The sequence below is a fragment of the Halictus rubicundus genome, chromosome 1, assembly GCF_050948215.1.
Source record: "Halictus rubicundus isolate RS-2024b chromosome 1, iyHalRubi1_principal, whole genome shotgun sequence".
In the NCBI taxonomy this organism is placed as follows: Eukaryota; Metazoa; Arthropoda; class Insecta; order Hymenoptera; family Halictidae; genus Halictus; species Halictus rubicundus.
Window position 1 is genome coordinate 16,460,925 of NC_135149.1, and position 20,661 is coordinate 16,481,585.

Genomic DNA, 20,661 nt, shown 5'->3' on the forward strand with positions numbered 1-20,661 from the left:
TATGTTCGTAGGAAAATAACGTTGGTAGTTTTAGCAAGAACTATTTGAATAAAGAAAAATTAATGGATTTCATATGTCGATGCGATTGCTCTGCAGAATCAGGTACCCGGCGAGGAGTTCCCGACGACGAACGAGGACCTGGCCGGTTTTTGGGACATGGTGATGCTGCAGGTGGTACAAGTAAACGACCTTTTCGACCATATCGAGAAACTGCGAAATTCCCAGTGGCAAGAGGTACGTTCAGTTTCTGTTAACCCTCTCCCGCCGCCTCCGATTGATATCCCACCGAAACATTCCAAAGGAAAACCTCAACCAAGAAGGACTCCTGACCAATCAAAACCCATTAAGCATCCCTGTTCATCCCCGTCGTATGTAGCATACGATAAACACGTCCGATTCGACGACGAAAGGGTCAACAATCCTGGAAAACACTCGATCGAGATGCAACTATGCAACGATGCGTTCAGAATCTTGACAGATCCCCAACATTTAGAACCCGAAGATGAAGTCTACTTTGAACATGGCGGCATGGATTACAGAGACTATAGCCCCTGCTTTTTCGACAGTAATATCCAACTTCCCGAAAGAGAAACGCTAAATGCGCAAACCCCGTATATCGTTAATTACGTGAACGTGCTGCAACCGGACCTGCAACCATTTCCGTTCGAAGACCCGCATCGAGTGTCCTTCAGTTTGCTTCATACTAAGAAATTCTGCGAGAAGAGTATTCCTGAGCCGTTTTCAAAGAAAAATCCCTTAAAGTTCGAGGTACTGTTCAAAAAAGATTCGAACAGAATCGATCCATCGAATGAGACAAAGATCTTGGATCCAGAGCCACGGAGAATAGAAAATAACGTCTCGGAGACGATTATGAAGACCGAGAAGTACTTGGACGCGGTATTTTACGACTTGAACGATGCGCATGTCGAAGACGTGAGATCGATTTCCCCACCTATGGCCAAGTCTTCGAGTCCCGTGGGAAGACGGTCGAATTGGGAAACGATAGCGAATAACTACAGAAAAGCAAGATCGCGATCTCCAAAGAACAACTGTGTCAAAAGCCCAGTGAAACCCGTTGATCGGTGTAAGCCTAGAAATTTTCGGCCAGCTTCTGTTGGAAAGCAGAACGACGAAAAGACTACTGTCAATAAATCCAAACCTCGTTCCCTGACACCACCAGCCGCACAAACCGACGCCAGTAAAAATATTAGGAAGCTCACTCGTAGTGTTACTTTCTCGATGAACAGTAGAGACTCGATGAAACCGAATAAAACAGTTGGGAACGCCTTCAAAGAGCCCGTGAAATTCGAAACCGGAAGTTCAAACAGGAAAGCGTCACTTGCAATGCAGAAGAAGATCGGGAAACCTTTGCCTGCTAGCCAAACGAAGCCTCAGACCGTCAAAACGAAGACCAGTCTTGATAAAAAAGCCTCGGAGGCGCAACAAAAGAATCCTCGTACGTCTAACTTCACTGCTGTGGACGAGGTATGGTCGAACGTCGATTCTCTGAAGAATAAAGTAGAACCTCGGAGATCCAATTTATTAAAAGAGCATCGCAACGTAATTGAGAAGAAAAAGGAGGCGAAGGATTTACCAAATAAAATCGAGGCGCAACATCCTCCGAAGAGAGTCGAGCAGATAGCAAAGGACCCTCCGAAGAAGGTTGAAGAAAAACCAAAGAATCTATGGAATAGAATCAAACGGAGAGCAAAGGATCTTACAAAAAGGAAGGAAGAGAAGGACCCACCAGAAGACGAGGAACAGAGACTGGTGGGTTCTGAGCCTTCCGTCATTTGGAAGCTCAGTGACTCGAAGCCCTTCGTTCCTCTGAACTATGAGACCCTGCGTCAGTTGAGGCAAGTATACAACGGCCGGAATCGTGCTAGCTCGTCGTGGACCATGAATAATAAGTCGGAGAAACTGAAGCGAATGAGGCTCTACGACAGAAAAAGGAAACGGGTGAATAGCCAACAGGAGAAGCCGAAGAAACTCATTTCTCGCGGGACAAGACCCTCGTTTTCGGAAGAAAACGTCCCGAGACCGGATCTATCATTAGTCAAAGAAATTGCTAGGTCCGCGAAGAATCTTTCTGTGCAGACCTCGCTCGTTCCTTTAGCAATGGATACAAACAAATTGTCTCTCGACCCCAGCAACGTCGCTAACAACGTTGATCAATGGTCGAACAAGAATCCCGGGATAGAGAGGATCCTGTCCACGCTAATGTCTTTCGACTCGACCAGTCCCGCAATCCTGGCTCCAGAGAAGAGCCACTCTGGTCTAGAAAATCATCTGAGCATCAAGAAGTTCAGCTACGGTCTGATCGCGAGGAGGCTGGACTCCTCGAAATTGAACGCGAGCATGATCCTGGACATTTCCCACCACGTGCGGTCGGACTTCACGGTTCTCCGCGCTCAGGAGACTCGCAAGGACATCAGATCCTTCGATCTCGACGACCACCTTCCACTGAGAAGAGAACTACAGGTTTCCCGGTGCCTGGACAACCTGAACTCCGCCCGTCTCCTCTTGAACGATCTCGAAGTCCGATCGAACACCTCAAACACCGCGTTCTCGCCCAGACTGAAACGAATCATGGCCTTTTTGAAGTCGAATCGCACTTTGTGCAGATTATCGTTGTATTTGTACGTGTACGGTCTCCTCAGTCTTCTCTTCATCCTCCTGAAAATCGCCTCGTGCTACGATCCCTTCCTGGACCCAAGGTTCATGTACCATTATTAAACCTTCGACCTGATCGCTATGTACCTTCGTGGAATAAATGTGTTCTGGGGTATCCTATTCCTTTCATTATCGTAGCGAGAGAGACAGTGCATTTTGTTGGCGATGAATGAGTGTCCTGAAGATTTTGGAGGATCCCATCCTGAGAGCAAATTCCTCTGTTGTTAAGTACCTCTTCTTCACTCTCTCATAGCGATCGTTGAACCTTTCTCTCGTCTTCGAACACTCCGACTGTCGTTCTGGCAGCCTCAGAAATACCATAAGATCAAAGTAATGCATGGAATGAAATGAAACTTGATATGTTAGGATTTGTAATGCTGAAAGTCCAAGGAATACCGTTCTCCCAATTTGGGAGACGCGTGGCACTCGAAGTGTTAAACATTTGTGTTTAAACATCTTTTTCTAAAAAACGCTGATCTTCGGACTTAGAATCTTTTGTTTAGAAAGACAGGCTACGATCAATTTTAGTCTCGATTCCCGGGGGGCTAAATTCCTTCTGCGAAAAGGATCAACGACCACTCCTCCCGCTTCCTGACTTGTAGACGCAGCTGTGCAGTCCGATTCCAGGGTATTTAACCGTGAAAATTTTGTAGACCGTGCCGGAGAAGAAGTCTGGAAGCGTCGGAGCGCAGAACGGTAACGCGACGAAGCGTCGCGTGGCGCCGATCCACAAGCCGAAGGCGACGGCTAACAGCGAGGCGAACAAGAAGGCGAGAGAGGCGAGGGAGCAGGCGCGCCGGCAGCTGATCGAGGAACGGAGGCGGGCGATGCGCTCGAACGCGCAGAATTCCGAGAATACCGTCAAGATCTTTGCTCCGGACACGTAACGATAAGAAGTCGAAGCGCGCGCGAGCAGCCCGTTGGATACTGATCGGCGCAGCGCCGCGGAGAAAGAGAGATAGAGAGCCGGATCAAAAAACGCGCGCCAATTCTTCTGCATTTTCGTTGGTCCTCTCCGGATGGACCAGCCCAATGGAAACCGACGCGCGATTCTCCTGTCTTCTCGGTTACCTCCTCGTTACGCAAAACCGCGAGAATCGCGCGTCCGGTATAGCACCGATAATCGCTTCTACTACAATCAAACGCGCGTCGCATACGGGGCGTCTGGCAATAGGTGGGAAAAGACTTGGAACTAGTCGATTAACACCTTTAATGACTTGAAACCGGAGCCGAAATCGCAATTTTGTTATCATCCTTTTCGCATCCTTAAATCTTCCGTCTCTTCTATTGCCGAGCACCCTGTACGTCGACAGGGTCGAGCGTCCGTCGCCCAGCAGCGAAGACAGCGCAGATTCAATGGAGACTCTTGTACGGATGCTTAGAGATCGAGGTTTTCTCAGCGTTCTCGATTGATCTTCGACGATTCGTATTTTTTTATTACACACACACTACACACACACCTTCGTTCGCCCCGCGGTCCCGCTCGATGTACACGCTGTGATGTTTCGTGCTAATCTTCTTGTTACGTTTTATATACGATTTACGCTGTCGTTCGACTTTGTACGATATATCTAGTATTTGGTTCGCGAAACGGAACGACCGTTTCCGTCGGAGAGGATCGTAGATCCTAAATGATAGATCAGGGAAACGGTACGGAGAGACAGACTGTCTCTTGTCAATAGAATTTTTGTACAAGGAGAGAGAGAGAGAGAGAGAGAGAGAGAGAGAGAGAGAGAGAGAGAGAGAGAAGAGAAGAGAAAGAAGAACGCCACTTGGACAGCACTACCAGAGAATTCTATCTCAGAGCAAGTTATATTTGTACGGTAAATCGCGTAGACAGAAAAAACGATCGACGATCGCCGTCGCTGCGCAGCCTACACAGCACGCCTAATCGATCGCGATGGAAAGATTCCTATTACTTTAATTGCCCGCGTCGCCTAATGTTACTCGTGTTTGAACCCCGAAGCTGCTTTGTACGGAGCAGCGATGATTGTCGCGAAAGCGAGCAGACAGAGACGAAAAGCTTTCGAGTGTCCTAATCGTGTGTGACCAAGTCGACATTCCCGTAGAGAGAAACGGTCTCTGGAGTTAGAAAAAAAAAGCCCCCGACGCGCGGTAGCGTTAGACTCGCGCCCCGTTAAGTTTAAGGAATAGCTAGACAGGTGTCAGCAGGTGTAAATTAGAGCTCGCGTAACCAAATAGCACGCGATCAGCCGGCCGCGTGTCCCGCGTGTCCGTGTTCCCGTGCGCGTTTTTCAAGGAGTCCTCGTGGCGTCGTGTTCCGGCGGCCCGCGTTATTTATTGACTGTTGATTCCCTCGGTGCCTTGATTAATTTATACGCGTGTACATAAATCGACTGACACAGCCGGCCATTCGACACGACCAGAGCGAAACGAACGAACGCTCTCGTCTCGGCCTGATTCATCGATCCGGGAGCAGGGATCGCTTTGTTCCCGTTTTGCGCGCTCCACCTTGGCGTAGACCAAGCGCACACAGCGTTCTCTCATCGATGGGTGAGGACAGGAACGGCGGATCTTTTTGCACAATTATTTATTTCTCCGACGAGCCGATCCGTTCGTTGCTATTGTTTATTCGGCATTTGTTTTGTCCGGGAGAAAGCGAATCTCGCGACGATGCACGCTGGTACAACTTGCGATTCTAGCCGAGCAAATTTCTGTTCTTTCACTCATAGTCGAAAAGAAAATTTAGCTTCGTACCTTAAAATAGTAAATCAATCAATCTTCAGGCTATAATTGTATTTCTTGATTAAAACAAGTTGCACGTTCGGACCTTTCGTATGCAACAGCCTAGTACCTGTTTCTGCCAACAAACATCATCAAAAATTTTTATATTCATTTTTTATCTTTGCTCAGCCAGAACCGCGTTTCGAACCAGCGCACGATGGTACACAGTGACAGTCAAAGTATTGTAACAGCGAAGTTCTTGGTTTTCCGACCGAAATTGTACATAAATGCGAGAGAGAGAGAGAGAGAGAGAAGGAAAGAGAGAGAGCAATGACAGCGGAGAGAAGCAGGTGATCCGCAGAAATTACATCTCCGCGTCTCTCGCGACTCGATTAGTTCAACTCGTTTCGTTTCCCGCTCGTCCGAGTTGTCTCTGTGTATTTTACTTGTATATTCCGTGTTCAGGGCCTTGGCTTCTTGATCCACCCGGTAATTTATACACTTAACAGCCCCCGCCGCTGCTTCTTTTCTTCGTAAAGGCCGCGCGCCGCCGAACTTCTCAACAGATCGATCCAAAGGTGTACGAGGATGCAAATCGCCATGACCACACGATGACTATTCCTTTCGCCCAGCTACGTTCCGAGGTACTATGACTCGTTTTTATCGAAAGATATGTTTGAGAATTTTCGAAAATCTATGATTTACCGACGGCGTGTTGTTCTTAATAAATTGTCCTACGGCAATGAAGGATGATCTTAAAGGAATCATGGTATTTCGGGACGTAGCGTTCCCCTCGATTCCCCCGAAAAAAACCGATGACTCGTCGGAATCGTTCGGTTCTGTTCGTCGAAGGGGCGAAGAAGAGAACGACAGGAATCGGAACATTTTTTTACTTATCGTTCGGGAACGATTCGACGGGAATCTGTCGCGTCGATCGTCGAAAGCGTTCCCATCCCTTTTTTTACGCGGTTAAACAGTTGCGATTATTTATTGATTAGATACTAGTAAGATGTCCATACACTTGTTCTCAATGAATTAATAAAAAAAAAAAAAAACAAGAAACAATATCAGCGCGGCAAGCCTGAAGAAGGATCAAGGGAGAAAGAAGAGCCAATCCTTTTCCTTTATCGTAACCTTATTTATACTACGAGCGTTCGATGCGTAAAAAAGACAGATTACAAAAGTGACGGTCTTTCTCTCGCGATAAGTACTCGATCGAGATCGGGGATCGGCGACCACGTCGCGAGGATCGTCGTTGAGTTCCGAGCTTGGTCCCTTGTAGTTCCCTCGTTCCTCCCGCGAGGCAGAGAACCGAGGGAATCGTCCTCTTCTCGTTCCCCGAGAATCAGCCCCGTTTCACGCGAGACAGATCAAGGTCTTGCCCTCGTTCATCTTGTCCTGGACCTTGTCGCTGGCCGTGGACTTCTCTGCCTGGCCGCTGATCACCGCGCAGACGAAGGTGAGTCCCACCCCCGCCAAAGCGCTGTAGAACGCCCAACCTGCAAACATTCCGGGCCTAAATCTTTTGCGCGACTAACAAGGGTAGGGTGTCCGTCATCCTTCGTGTCGCTCGATTTTTACTCGAGCACCAAGAAACCGTGGTCTCACCGAGATTGCAATCAGCGAGGTAGAAAGCGTCCGCCTCGGGCCCGCAAATCCTCTGCACCCTCTCCGCTCCCCAGCCGGCAGGATACAGAATCATCCCCAATATGTACGATATTCCTGCCATCAACGGAAAAGATAGATTACTGAACCGCGGAAATAAGTGTTTATGCAATATGAAAATCGTTTGCATTAATCGCAACACAGGAATCACACCAAACAGGAATCGATTTCTCTTTTTAGTGATTATGTTAGGTCGTATGTAGATTGCGGATTTTATAGAGTAGGTGCAGTTTCCGGTCAGTAGTTAACCACCATTACCTGCAATCACCTGAGCCACCCCGGCCAAGTTGAAGATACTCTTTCTCCCAATGCTCTGTACGCAGCATCCGATCAAAGCCGCGAACACCGTGATCGACATGACCGCTAGCCCAAGGGCCATGAAGAAGTAGCAGGCTTTCCAGCATCCTGGAAACACGCTGGAAGTCGTGGCGAACCCGTCCACGTTGAAATTCCCGCAGTGAGTTCTCCCATGGAGCCTGGTGCAGCGATTGAACACCCCAACTGTCGGGATGTAAACCTCCGACCCGTTTCCTGACATCAAGACACAAGTTCCAAGAAACGATCACCTCGACTAACATAGTTCTCTGTTTCAGAGGCGCGTCGAAAATGCTTACTCGCGTCTTTAACCACCTGCGGCATCCCCATCAGCCATTTCGGGGTGATCAGACCCGAAAGGACCGCCATCAACGCCGTCAGGGACAGCAGCGTCCACAGCAAACTGCGACCAGTGACTATCACATAGCACATGCTGCCGATCTATGGATCTATGCCATCCTTTGAGCTCAGTGTCCCCTGAAACAACCGCAGGAAATTACAAACTCTCTTTAAACTGCCGTTTTCAGTCGTTGGTTTGCGTACAGAAACGTATTTTCCAGGTCTCAGAAAACGCGGAAGAGTCAGCAAGCCAACAGAGTCGACGATTCGATGATCGAGCTGGCCAGGGCTCGGCCAACCGAGCGAGAATAAACGCGACTCACATATATTTCGGGGAAACCCGTGAAGCACGGCCCCTTCCCGCGAACCAGCATTAAAAGCGAAGTCGTAACATAAAAGCGCGCCTACCTCTCGCGTTACCGGTTCCGATTTTTCCCTCCGATTTCATGGGAATCGTAAAACGCGCGGGCCAACAAAGCGCCCCTTTCTTCGCAACGTTAAGGAAACAGTCACGCGCCTCTTTCGCCGGCGTGACGGAACATTCGATTGCGAACAGTTGTTTACGAATTATTGATTCGAATTCTCTTCTGGATAGGGCCTCGTGCTTATCCTCAGCTTGACACCGGTTTACTCTGCTCTGTCAGCCTCTCTACGCCGCCTGCACCTCCTCCGAGGCCCACGAGACCACCGCGCGCGTTTATGTGGAAGATATTAGGTCATCCCATCAGCCGTGTCGTTTCTTATCGCGTCTCGCATACGTAAACCTCCGTGTTTTGTTTACGTCATATTTCTAACTTCTTCCTGTACATCCTCGCTTTGTGAATTCAACTCCAGTTGAGCTAGAAGTCGTAAAACCCCATTCTTTTAAAACGGAATCGGAACGGTAAATGCGAGTGGTCGAAGAGCGACACACGACTTGTGAGATGATCTAATATTTCCTCGAAGATGCTATCAGCGGACAAGTCCATTGCTCGTTGTCGCAATTATTTGGAGAAGGAACCCTTTACCATTCGATCAAAGACGTGACTCATGGTTCTAATTAGGTCCATTCCCGTCGACCCTCGGTCGACTCGCCGCGTGCACCGACCCAGGCCCGGTAGATCGATCGGAAACGCGTGCCCCTCCCTCAAAACTGACCTATTTTCGCTTCTAAGTTTAGATGCGGACTAACTTTGGGACTTTGTGAACGATGGCCCCTGCTCCTTCCCTCTCTTTCTCTCTGTCTCTCTCCCTCTCTTCGCCAGATTTTCGATCTTCTTTAAGCCCGCAGACATAATCGCTTCCATTCCTTCGCGCCAGACCAACGAGTCCGCTTTGATGTCGCCGCGACGCGCGACGTGGCGAATCGCTGGACCACTATATCTCGCGGTCCTCGGGTCTAAAAAGTCAACTCGATTCGATTGGGTCTTCTATTTATGGTCGTGGGGAGCGCAGGAATTTTTCGGAGGATTTTTATGCAAATATTGTAACCCTTGCCCGGAATAGACGCTTCGGATTGTCGTCTCGCTTAATAGATCTTGTTCGTTCGCGCCTGATGAACGCTTTGAAGTCGCCGCCACGTGGACGATCGATGGATCGCTATATTTTCGGGGTCTGCGGACGTAGAGAGACGATCCTTTCCGAAGAGATTTATTGCTGGGGTGAGCAGCGAAATCTTTCGAAACCCTTACAAATTATTTCGTAGGACTCGAATGAATTTATTCCTGTTAAACATCCTGCTGTTTTGTTTCGAAGCAGATGTATTATGGGCAAGGGCCGTCGATAACGTTAAGTAGAAAAGGCTGCGCACGATCCGATAGTCAGGACGAGTAGATTGAGCCTCCGAACGCGGTTCGATTGACAAAGTAGTCGCGTCCGCTCGGTAGGCACGCCGAATAATAATGGCAACGCCCTCGGGGAGCAGCGAGGTCTAATTAAATTCGCTCCACGCTGTACATCTGCCGGTCTTATTTTTATAGTTTCTTGCGCGCGCGACCTCCTCGAGCGACCACTTGACGCTCGGTTTGCTTAGGATCGCCGCGTGTAATCGCTGTTTGTGTTTGCTCTGTCTCGCTCGAATCGAACGAATCACGGCTACCGGAAACGTGGATTCGTCATGGTCGGGGCGCACCGTCACCCCGGAAGCCGAAGACCATTTCCATCGGACGTTGAACATCTGTCGCCTCGCCGTGCCGCGACGGAGAGAAAGACGAGAACGCCGAGCGGTTTCGTTTTATCGCGAGACGTTAACCCTTTCTGTTGCTACGTATATCGAGCCAGACTCGACAGTTACAGTTACTGATCTACTATTGTTGTAGCATTTCGCAACTGTTCTAAATAGATTAGTAAAGCTACATATAAGCGAACTCAATTGTAGCGAAACTCTGTAATAGAAGCAAGGGAGCACCGTGGACCGCAAACGGTTCGTAAACCGCGGTCCCACTGGTCTTTCGAAGGAGGACCGACGAGATAAGACCGGTCAAAGCTCGCGCGTAGGCCGACTGCCGTTCGACGTCCAACTCGCTTTCTTTTCTTTTTTTTTTAGTTTTCTTTCGCTCGAATCGGGCGCTCATTGTTGCGGCCTGCCACGCCTTGCTCATGTATGCCCGCAGCCTATTGTCTCGGTCCCCTCGCTGAATTAATTCCCAAAGTTTGATTCGGTGAGCGGATCGTGGACGGATTTTCGATTCTTCCGACTCTGCCTCTTCGCCATGTAACGCAACGCTTGCACTACGTTTCATGTTAATTTCCTAGAAAAAAAGACACATTTATCAGATTCTGATTGAGATCTCCGTCGCGAGTCTGACTCCCGGTGTCATCAGATAGGGGATTAATGTTTCGGCGACCGTCTCCAACGTTAAACAATGCCAAAGCCTCGGTAAACCTCTGCAGACGTCCTCGGGAGACGTTTCCAGACGGTCCGCGAACCTCTTCCTCGACTTCCTCGCGGAATGCGATATCTCTCCTCCCCGTCTGTCCCGGTGGCAGCCGCGTGCGAGAAGCCCCGACCATTAGTCATCCAGCAATGGGTCCTCTGTCCGGCAGCTCGTTATCAGAAGGGCGTAAGTCGACGGCCAGTGCGAACTCCACGCTCGTAAATTCAAATCACACGTTTCCGGCCAGTGGCGGCCACCGCTTTACGAGCCTCCTTCATTTCCCGAGGAGGGAGAGCCTGCTGCTCCAGGATTCCCAACAGCCGTCCTATCCTCCTGCGAAACCCTTCCGCTCCAGATGCAACCGATCCTCCCGGTTACGCTCGCATTGCGGTCTATTTCTGGCGTTCCCACCCGCCGATGCTTTATCCTCGATTACGCGGAACGGTAACAAGACAGCTACTCTCTTAGGAGACGCATGAACCCTTTGCGCTACAATTTCTTGAGCCGACATCTCATTCCATGGGTCTGACGATTTGACAAATCTCAGAAAGCTGTGTCCACTTTGTTCCGACTCGAATGCTTCCGCAAGTCCCTTGAAGATTTGAAGTCTCTGTTAGATTTCAATTGATCTGTTAAGTAGCAAGTGAATAGCATACGAATATAGTAGGTGTTACAATCGAGTCTGGCTCGATCTGGTAGGTGGCAAGGGGTTGAACGAGGGTAGCCGGAATCCGCGAGCGAAATAATCGGCGTTCGATTTCAGAAACTCGAGACACCTACTCGTTGCATAATCCCGCGGCGACTATGCGGGCCATCTGTGAGACAGCTGTCGGACAGGTGCTCCCCTGTTTCTTCTCCGAGCTCTCTCTCTCTCTCTCTCTCTCTCTCTCTCTCTCTTGTCTCGCGTCTCCTCTATCTCCCCCGAAGAAGATCCTCCCGGACTCACCTTCTGCTCTTCCTTCATTTTTCTTCTTTGCTCCACGCCGTCGACTTTATCCGACGGTAATTTATCGTGATTTCGGGACGATCGAGGGCGACCATCCCGCGGCCGATTAAACATTTTTGGGAAAGCGATTACGCTCTCGATCCCCTCCGACGATCGACGCGAGAGGAGAACGCTCCGCAACTCTCGTTCGGCCGACAGTGTATCGTTTCCACTCGCGTTACAACTTTTTATCGTTCGAATCATCGAGCGCTAAAATCGCTTTTATTCACCGGGCTGATTTACAGTTTCGAAGAACGATCCGCGTTCCGAGAACAGCCACGCCTATCCGCCATGAATCTCTTTCGATGGGGCTGCGCGTTGCGTTCCTCGCTGAACGTATTCCCTATAAAAACCTCCGAGGTGTTCCTCGAATCGGGGCCTCTCGCTTCTAAAAAATCCAATTCTCCTTCACGAGAAATTCTCTCTTCAACGCTCTGCGGTTTCAGCAGATTGCCACTATGCTGTCGACATGGAAATTCTACATCCTCGACGCTTCGAGGTACCTTCGATTGGGTCTATGAAAAGTATAGAGTCGCGATTGTGGAGTTCGCTGTGTTTAGAGTGCCCTGAAGGTTGTAGTTTCATTATTCTCTGCGATGAATGTGCCCCGAGGGAGTGGCTTCGCTGCACTTTTTATTTAGAGTGCCGTAAAAGGCGTGGTTTAATTGGTCTCTGTATTTGAAGTGCCCTCGAGGGCGTGGTTTCGCTTGGAGTGTTCCAAAGAGCATGGTTGCGTCGTTCTCTCCATGCAGAGTGTCCTGAGAGTGCATTATTTCGTTGCTTCCTGTGATTAGAATGCCCTCGAGGGCGTGGCCTCGTGGCTCTCAATGTCTCCGGGGCCATGGCAATGCCTCGCGGGCCATATCGAATACGGGAAAGGTTGCGCGACGAGTTCCTGGATGCGCGAACCTTTCGTCGACAGAATAGAGGGCCCGAAAGGTTAACGATCCGTGTATACATCGATCCGATCAACAGGAAGCGTCATGCTGTTGCGGAATCGCTTCCGAGCCAGGCGGAATCCTATCGAACGACGGTCCGTGATAACAGTTCGTCGCTAGGTCGCCTTTCCAGTGGAACGACCGCCGGGATAATTAAGGTACCACGAGCAAAAGACGAGACCAGCTTAACGGTGATTCCCGGCGCATCCAGCTAGGCCCGGCAATTAAGATAATCGCTGATCGCCGCGCCGCGCGCTCCGGCTACGCGTCTCCTGGCCCTTCGTCCGGCGCCTCCATCGATTCACGCTTGGAATACTCGTACAACTTCATAGCCTTTCCGGGTTTCTATCTGCTTCTCGTGCTATTCCTGCGGCTCGAAATTTTCAAACACTTCTGTTTGCATCGATCCTTAGATAGGCAAGTCTTATCCGGTCCCAGTGATAGCAATCTCGTGGTCCAGAAAGGTCAAGAAACCTTTTAACACCTGGTCCAATTATCGATCGGAATACCGCTGTGCAATTTATCGATATCGACTGATTCGCAATGATTCGTCTTTCTTAACACTTACAGCGCCGCGTCTACCAAAAATCGCAGACAGAAATTTTACGTTAATATATCGACTGTAGCAAATTCAGTTGCGATCTGCAGAAAGCTGACTGAGTATTCTTAGAGTGATTTTTAATTCGTTCAACGAATCACCTTGATTGTATATGATTTTTAAGACTGTAGTACTCAACGCGCTAATGGAAGTTCAACCAAAAGTTCCCAGCTGCTTAGATCTCCGACCAACCCTAAACCACTCTCGACGACACTCGAGTCACGGTTATTGACACTGTCAACCTCGATTAAGTTAACGCCCCGGTCGGTTTCCTCGATTCGCCTAGCCCTGCGTCGCCATCGACCAGATTCTAGAAATTAAGAACGGCCGCCGTCGACGCTTTTCATTCGCTTCGCGGTTGCCATAGTCTCTCTGCCTCGCGCACACGTGCTCCTCCTTCGTTTCCTCTCCTGCTAGTCCCGGCTGGTCCCGAGACCAGCATAGCCAGTCGCTGTGTCATCGAGCCTCGATACATCATAAATATAAATTGGTTTCTCGACACGTGTGTGTTGGTAGAAACGAGGGTACGTGTGCGCGAGCGCGCATTGCACACGCGTCCGCGAAAGTCGTTGGCATACGCGCGCGAACGCGGCCTGCGGCCTGCGGCTGCGTCCCGGAATCTTAATGCCGCCTCTGTGCCCAACGGAAAATGACAAATGAATTATACGACGAATTTCGCGATCGTTGCTCGTCAGCACGCCCCGGCGCGGCGACCGACCGTTGCATTTCTTTCCGCCGCTTCGATGACGCTTCGCGAGCATCTGGGGCCAATCAGCGAGACGTTGGCATTGACCGCCCAATTACCATCCCAAAACGTCCCGCAGAATCAAATATTGTAATTTATTTGACACTAGAATGCAACCATTCTCCGAGAAATTTATTTCTTCGGGAATATATTATAAAAATTTGAATAGACACATACTCGTTATTTTTATAAAGTGGTGTAGAGTAGTGATTTTTAGTGATCCATGGGAATTTGGATCCTGACTTTGTCATAGAAGGGACTCGGAAGGCGCATTTAAAAAATTGATAATTGAGTCACCAGAATAGAATGTTTCATCGGTGGACGTCTGCGAGTGGGCATCGTTTCCTGAAAATTGCGATAAGCAGCCGTCTGACGCGGGTGCCATGAACCCGCCTTGATAAATCGGTGGTATCGCGGAAACGCTTCGCAGATTTTCGCAGCGAGAAACGAAATTACCGACGATTCCGAGGAAAGGGGATCGGTTCGTTCCCCCGGATTCCCTGGAAATGCATTAAACAGCGATTACAAATCCATTGCAGATCGCCGAGATGGCCACGGAGGCAGCTGTTTCTCGGTACGAGCGCAGCCGGTCCTCGGATTAGAATGCACCGTGCACGCGCGAGGCCGTCGCGTCGCCGTCGTCGTTGCGATCTCTATTCCGCCGAAGGAATCGCGAGGACTCTCGATTTCTCGGTTCGAGTCTGGTTCACGGGTTCCCGTAAACCTCGGGAAGTTGAAACGCACCGGCGAGATGCAATCGGTGCGTTAGCGTCGCTTAAAGGGCACCTTGGACACCTCGAATATCAATTAACCTTTGACCGGTCGCCTCCGCTTTCAGAGGAAAGCCGGCGTAACGCGCGCAGAACGCGTTGCTTAAACGTTGGACGCTGTTTAGGTATGCCGGGGAACAGGCTGCTTCCCCCCGTTTCGAGGAAAACGCGTCGAAAAAGCGGAGACCGCTTGCGTTTTATCAAGAATTCGAGTCGCGCGTCTCGCATCGTTCAACGCTCCGCCGACGGATCTCAATTAAAATGCGCCGCGACGAATCACCGGCGACCCGCACGGGAATCGCCGATCAGATTGTGTTCACGATACCATTAACGCATTATCTGCCGGCGATTATTTGCTATTTTTCCAAACTCTCTGGCACATGGCTAAGGAGTTCTTAACAGATCCTGCAGCAATTTCAATCGTGAACCTACGACACAGTTCCCAGTAACACAATCCAATAGTTTTGCTTAGAATTATTATTGGACAGAGGATCGGTATGCGAATTAAAAATGTTTTACCCGAACTGCTACAAACTGAAGCGAAATAGAAATATGTTTTTATTTATATTGTTCTTAATACGTTTCATAGGTTGTAGCTTCTTCTAATGTTTTGACTGCTTCATAAAATTGTTAAGCTTCCTTTTGGTACAGCACAATTATTGGAAATCCTATTAACACTTTGATCGCCAAACTAGAAACCCCCAAAATTCCATAAAATCAAAATAAGTTATTTAATGAAATAAAAATTGAAAAAAATTAAATGTATGGTACTGAGTAGTCCTCCAACTTTCTTGCACATTATATATCCTAATCAAGTTTGGTACAATGAATATCAACGTAAAAATTCATTTTAACCAGTTAGCTGTTTTGGACGAGTAGACTCGTCATGAAGAAATGGCAATATTTTGTGTTATGACGAGTATACTCGTCGAAACAGCTATTCGGTTCATTTTTACGATTCAATTTAGGTACACATTTTCCAAAGAGGTCGCAACAGCTAACTGGTTAAAACCTGCACAAATAATTCCGTCACCCACATATGGGTGACGTGGTACTCAACGTGTTAATGTACAGTTCCGGCAGATAAATTGTTAAGAGCGGCTCGTAAACAAATATGTCCGTGGAGCATTTCCCAGGTAGTTTGTTTGTTTGTACCCTCGTAATTGAGATAAGCGGCCCGGTCATAAAAGTAGCGGGACCCATCGAGCAGGTCAATTAGAGACGCGTCGACACTAATTACCGCCGGTATCGAGAAAATTCATCGAAGCATGGCCCAGTTTGCGGTCGGGCGTTGATCGGGAACGACGTGTATCGCGCGGTATCTGTCGACAGAAATCGGTGGTGGACCCCTTTTGTTCGAGGATCTCTCTCCCGTTCTCGTGCTGCGCGAGTCGCCCGCATTCCTTCGTTAGGTACGTACCACGGAAAAAAGAAGCCGAATCTCCCCCGTCGAAAAAGGACAAGCTGAATTTACGGGCGAGCCGCCTGCCAGTTGGAGGCAAACTCGATTCAACTCCGCGAACGATTCCGCGTTGCCCATCGATTGTGGACTCTTTCTACTTTCGGAGGTACCTCGAACATAACCGTGCTCGGAATATCCCTTGTGCCCTGGATTAGCGTCTAAAAGACCCGGAGATGTCGCGAAGATGTCTTCTATCACCGGCTCCTATTCGCCCTAAAAGTCTTTTTTTAGTTTTGCAGATACTCGGAGCGTAGAACCACAGATGAAGCAGAGCTCGAGTGAGTATAATCGAGCCTAGCGCGACCGTTCCGCCCCGGATTAGCGTCTAAAAGACCCGGAGATGTCGCGAAAGGCTCCTATCACCGAATCCTCCACTTTGCGACGCCTTCTATCCGCCCTAACAATTTTCTTTTATTTTTGCAGATACTAGGAGCGTAGAACCACAGACGTAGCAGAGCTCGAGGGAGTATAACCGAGCCTAGCGCGACCGTTCCGCCCCGGATTAGCGTCCAGAGATGCCAGAGACCTCGGTAAGGTCCTCGTTACCGAATCCTGAGCAGTGTATTCGTCGCAGCGATATGAATCGCGGCACAAGTATGGAGGAAAGCATAAAGTATGCTGGACATATAGCCGCGACGGCGCTGGATCTAGCCATTAAAGTTTCCCAATAAGGCGGCTTTTACGCACGCACGTGAACGTGAATCGAGGCGAAGGCACGCCGAGGAGGCGGACAGAATCGAGGCTCCTTCTCGCGTGGGAAGCGATAGTATTTCGATATCAGCCTCGCGCCGTGGACACACGGGTGTCGCCGCGTTCTCGAACACACATGTACAACAACACCGGCGCGTATGCAACGTACGCTTCGCCTCCGGCAATTCCGAACCGGCTTCTGTATGTACACAGCGAGGAGTCATCCAACGTGCACGCGCTCCGAGGAAGATACTACCGATCGAGCGCCGCTTTCGACACACCGCGCCGCGATTACGCCTCGCGCGGCTCCTAATCGCGCGACGATATTGTCCTGAGCGCGACGCTATTACCGTTTCCCATCTGGGCGCGACCGCTCTCCAAAGATTTTCTCATCCCTGTTCAAACTGCGATTGCTTTGTTTCCATAACGTACAGCGAAGGTATTACAGTGAATTCTCGATATATGTCAACAACACGGGTGTTGCCAGCATCGTGTATCGTCCAGGAGACATACCCGAGCCGTGTGTTTATGTTTACAGTCCTTGGCGTCCGGGATCTCGGATAATTGCGCGACGTTTATCATCTAGGCCTTGGCGACGTATATAGAGAAATCACTGTATTTGTCAAGAGAAAGGTCTACGGCGAATGTACAGTTTCTAGCTAGGCATTTAACTCTTTGTGATCTATTTTACGGTCACAGTGATTACAACTTCTTCACTGTTCAGAACGTCTTAGAAAAGAGAATTCCGGTTCCAATCCGGAAATCTTCGTTATGGAATCCGACAAGATATAGGCGAATCGTGCAAATTGATGCTTCCTATAGTCCAGAAACGTCGCTGGTTCCCCACCCCATGGCAGGACTCGAATTCCAAGGAATACGAATCGACGTTAAACGCCCGGAACAGGTTCTTTTAATTCCTCGAACGCGGAAGAAATCTTTTCGCGATGGAATATGGCACGAAAATAGTGCGGAATCAAAGATATTCCACGGTCCAGGACCACTCAGAGTTCCCGGCTTGCGTTTCCTGGAGGTTCGCGCGACGAGTCCTCGAACGAGTCTTCGGACTCGTCCGGTCTGGTCGCAGATTGAACGGTTTTACCACTACCAATGAATTACTACGTTGGTCGTCCGTGAGAACGTGTCCCCGCGCGAGCGCAGCGTTACTGCATCGTACAAATGCCAGGGATCGTTTGGTCCATCGCGTAATAACTGTCATAGTCGTGGCGTCAAGGGGACAGGATCCTTCGAGGTTGTAAGACCCTCGTGGCTCGCGATCGTAACCAGATCTCCGAGTTTCGAGGTTTACGGCCGCGGGGACCGGCGCCTATTAAATCGAAAGCGATCGGGAACGAGCGTCGAAAGCTGCCCGCCGAAAAAGTCATCGCGCGAACTTCGGTGTTCCGGAATCAATCGGCTTAGAGATACTCCTCGTCAACGGAGAAGCTAATCCGAAAAGGTATAATTGCGTTTCCGCCCTCCGGGTTAGCCGAACGGCTGATTCGGCGCACAGTTGTCGCGGCTATGAATGAAACATTCGACACCGCGTCGCGAAACACGCTCGTCAGCTCGCTATCTCGTTTCACCGGCAGCAGACACGATGTCGAACCGCTTATCGACCGCATTTCAAACGAATATCTTGCCGCGATTCAACCTGTTGGTCTTGTTTCGCTTGCTGAAACTTCGAGTTCGAACGGAAGAAGAGAGTCTAGCAGACGTGTGCAAAAACCCTTCTGCCGGGAGAACGGTTAATTAATCGCAGCCCTGGCGCTTTCATTAAAACCGTAATTTATCTCAATTTAGTACTCCGACGCGACGGTGGGAAGGCGGCCGTGTCATCTCCAGCCAGAGTTTCTCTGGTTTTGAAGCGTGATCGGAGAACGATTTCGTCGAATCGTGACGCAACGGCGACCGCGTTCGGTTCCTGCCGCTCGATCCCGGGGCCGAACGAAAGAAATCGAGAAAGGAAACCACCCTGCGATGCATAATTCATGGTGGTGGGTCCGGCTTTATGGGACACCCTGGCTCCGCGATGTAAACAGTCGTAAATTAATGCAATTGACCGGGCCGGTCTCACGGGCGACGGAAGAAGAGGAGCACGTAACGTGGCCTACGATGTTTTCTCGCTCCCTCGAACCGCAAATAGAACTTTTCAAACATTGCTAGCAACCATATAGTGCTTGAAAAACGATAAATAAACAAATGCGCTCGAGTCGAGTCTCCGTGTGCAACGAGTTGAATCAATTATCTCGGTTGGTCGAGGACAATTTTAAACGTAAATTCGATTGAGAGGTTCATTGACAGCTTATATATGCTTCTCTGGCAATGTTCCAGTAAGCTACACCGTGACGGAAGAAAGCAGTTTCAATTACTCGCGCATTTTTAACTAACGCGCGCACGGAGATGGCAGCAGCAAGTGCGTTGCACCGCGTCGCGTCGACCCGTCAACCGCGCTGACATTAAGAAAGCACGCGTGCCATTTGCGGGGCCCACTGACAATACCCCTTTGCATTGCAAAAGACCCTCGGCTCTATTGTTCGCACGTTTCTCTCTGGAGACGAGAGGGAGCCGAACAGGAATATCGAGAAGATGCCGAACCAACGCGTCGGGGGAAAACATTAAAATACAGTGTCACCCACCTCCGATCGACACTCCCGACTTACCGTCTCTCGAAACGCGTGGAACCCAGCTCGGAAATGATTCTCTCTATCTCTCTCTTTCTCTCTCTCTCTCTCTCTCTCTCACTGAAATGTCCTGTTAACCGATAGTGGATCGCGAACGGAACTGTCAGGAGATCGCGCTGTCAACGATTCGCGACAGAGAACGTTCGTTCGCTCGAAGCTGCGCGGTCAAAGCGTCGAGCTCGACTGAACTCGAAGCAGCTCGGAATCGCCGCTATATCGCAGCTCGAACGCTATACCACACGAAGACCGGCAGACCTGCTGGCGGCGCACTGTAGTCCAGATCGAGGAAAATTAGCTGTTCATTTGATAGAAAAGCAACTTGCTCACATCGATGTTTATCGAATGCATGTTGCTTCTTAAATGTCCATGACATTCAAAAAACGGTGAAATTAACGAGATTTATTAAAAATTGTGATCAGAACACAAGCATTTATTACCTCCTTTCTTATTGATATCCTATTTAATATTATGTGTCTATTTCTGTTTCAAATGAATAGTATTTGTCTATATTGAGAGTATATCTTGTGTACTAAGATTTAATGTTTATAATTTATTGAAATAACAATGCCTAGTAAACGAAAGAAAATCTTCAAAGTTTTCTATCATTGGTAAAGGATATCTTTTGAGTTCCATATATTAGTGGTACCCATAAGTAATCAATTATTTGAAAAGAATTTGTTTTGCCTTTAGTTCTGTACCGATCAAAATATTCTAAAAAGTATAATTTTTTTTACAACCCTGTAATAAAATAGCGGCGTTTGTACCTTCCGAGAATCATATTCGCCATTGCATACTGTGGCTTTTTTTCTAGACATTTTACGTCTTAAATAATTAAGTAATCAATTAAAAATGCATACCACTGTGTTTGTACATGTCTTTGCTACGTCTGTCCAGAGCCTTTTTTTCGATACGAACACTAAATCTCTCGACATTAAGAGAATCTGGCATAATTCACTTTGAGTTGTTGACACCTGTATTCAGAACTATTGAAAAAGAGGGAATCTTTAGTCCACAGAAAAGGTGTAATACTGCAAATGGACAATACATCGAAATGGACGATACAGCGAAACTCACTCGGGAAAAAATCAAAGAATTGCAATGGGAAATTTTACCGCACCCCCGTACTCACCGGATATTGCTCCCTCTGACTATCATCTTTTTAGATCTCTGGAGCATTATTTAAGAGATAAAACATTTACTTTTATAGAAGATATAAGGAGGCACCTTGAGTCATATTTTCCTTCACGAACCCTGGATTTC

The 20,661-nt window shown here is 48.9% G+C and overlaps 2 protein-coding genes across 3 annotated transcripts in view; one reads left to right on the forward strand and one right to left on the reverse strand.

Moving 5' to 3' along the window:
* LOC143355285 (uncharacterized) overlaps positions 1-5,871 on the forward strand; it is a 43,229-nt gene extending 37,358 nt beyond the window's left edge. For both annotated transcript variants that reach the window (XM_076789995.1, XM_076790003.1), the window contains exons 13-14: positions 97-234; positions 3,327-5,871. In XM_076789995.1, coding sequence (XP_076646110.1) covers positions 97-234; positions 3,327-3,560 — 372 coding nt within the window. In that variant the 3' untranslated portion in view covers positions 3,561-5,871. The remainder of the gene's footprint in view (positions 1-96; positions 235-3,326) is intronic.
* Positions 4,940-19,698, reverse strand: LOC143355415 (LHFPL tetraspan subfamily member 2a protein-like). The gene is made up of 5 exons (XM_076790203.1): positions 19,357-19,698; positions 7,638-7,815; positions 7,282-7,554; positions 6,967-7,080; positions 4,940-6,857 (listed from the first exon to the last, which is right to left on the reverse strand). The coding sequence occupies exons 2-5, from the start codon at positions 7,768-7,770 to the stop codon at positions 6,715-6,717; spliced, it is 663 nt and encodes a 220-aa protein (XP_076646318.1). The 5' UTR covers positions 7,771-7,815; positions 19,357-19,698; the 3' UTR covers positions 4,940-6,714.
* Between the last annotated feature and the right edge of the window lie 963 nt (positions 19,699-20,661).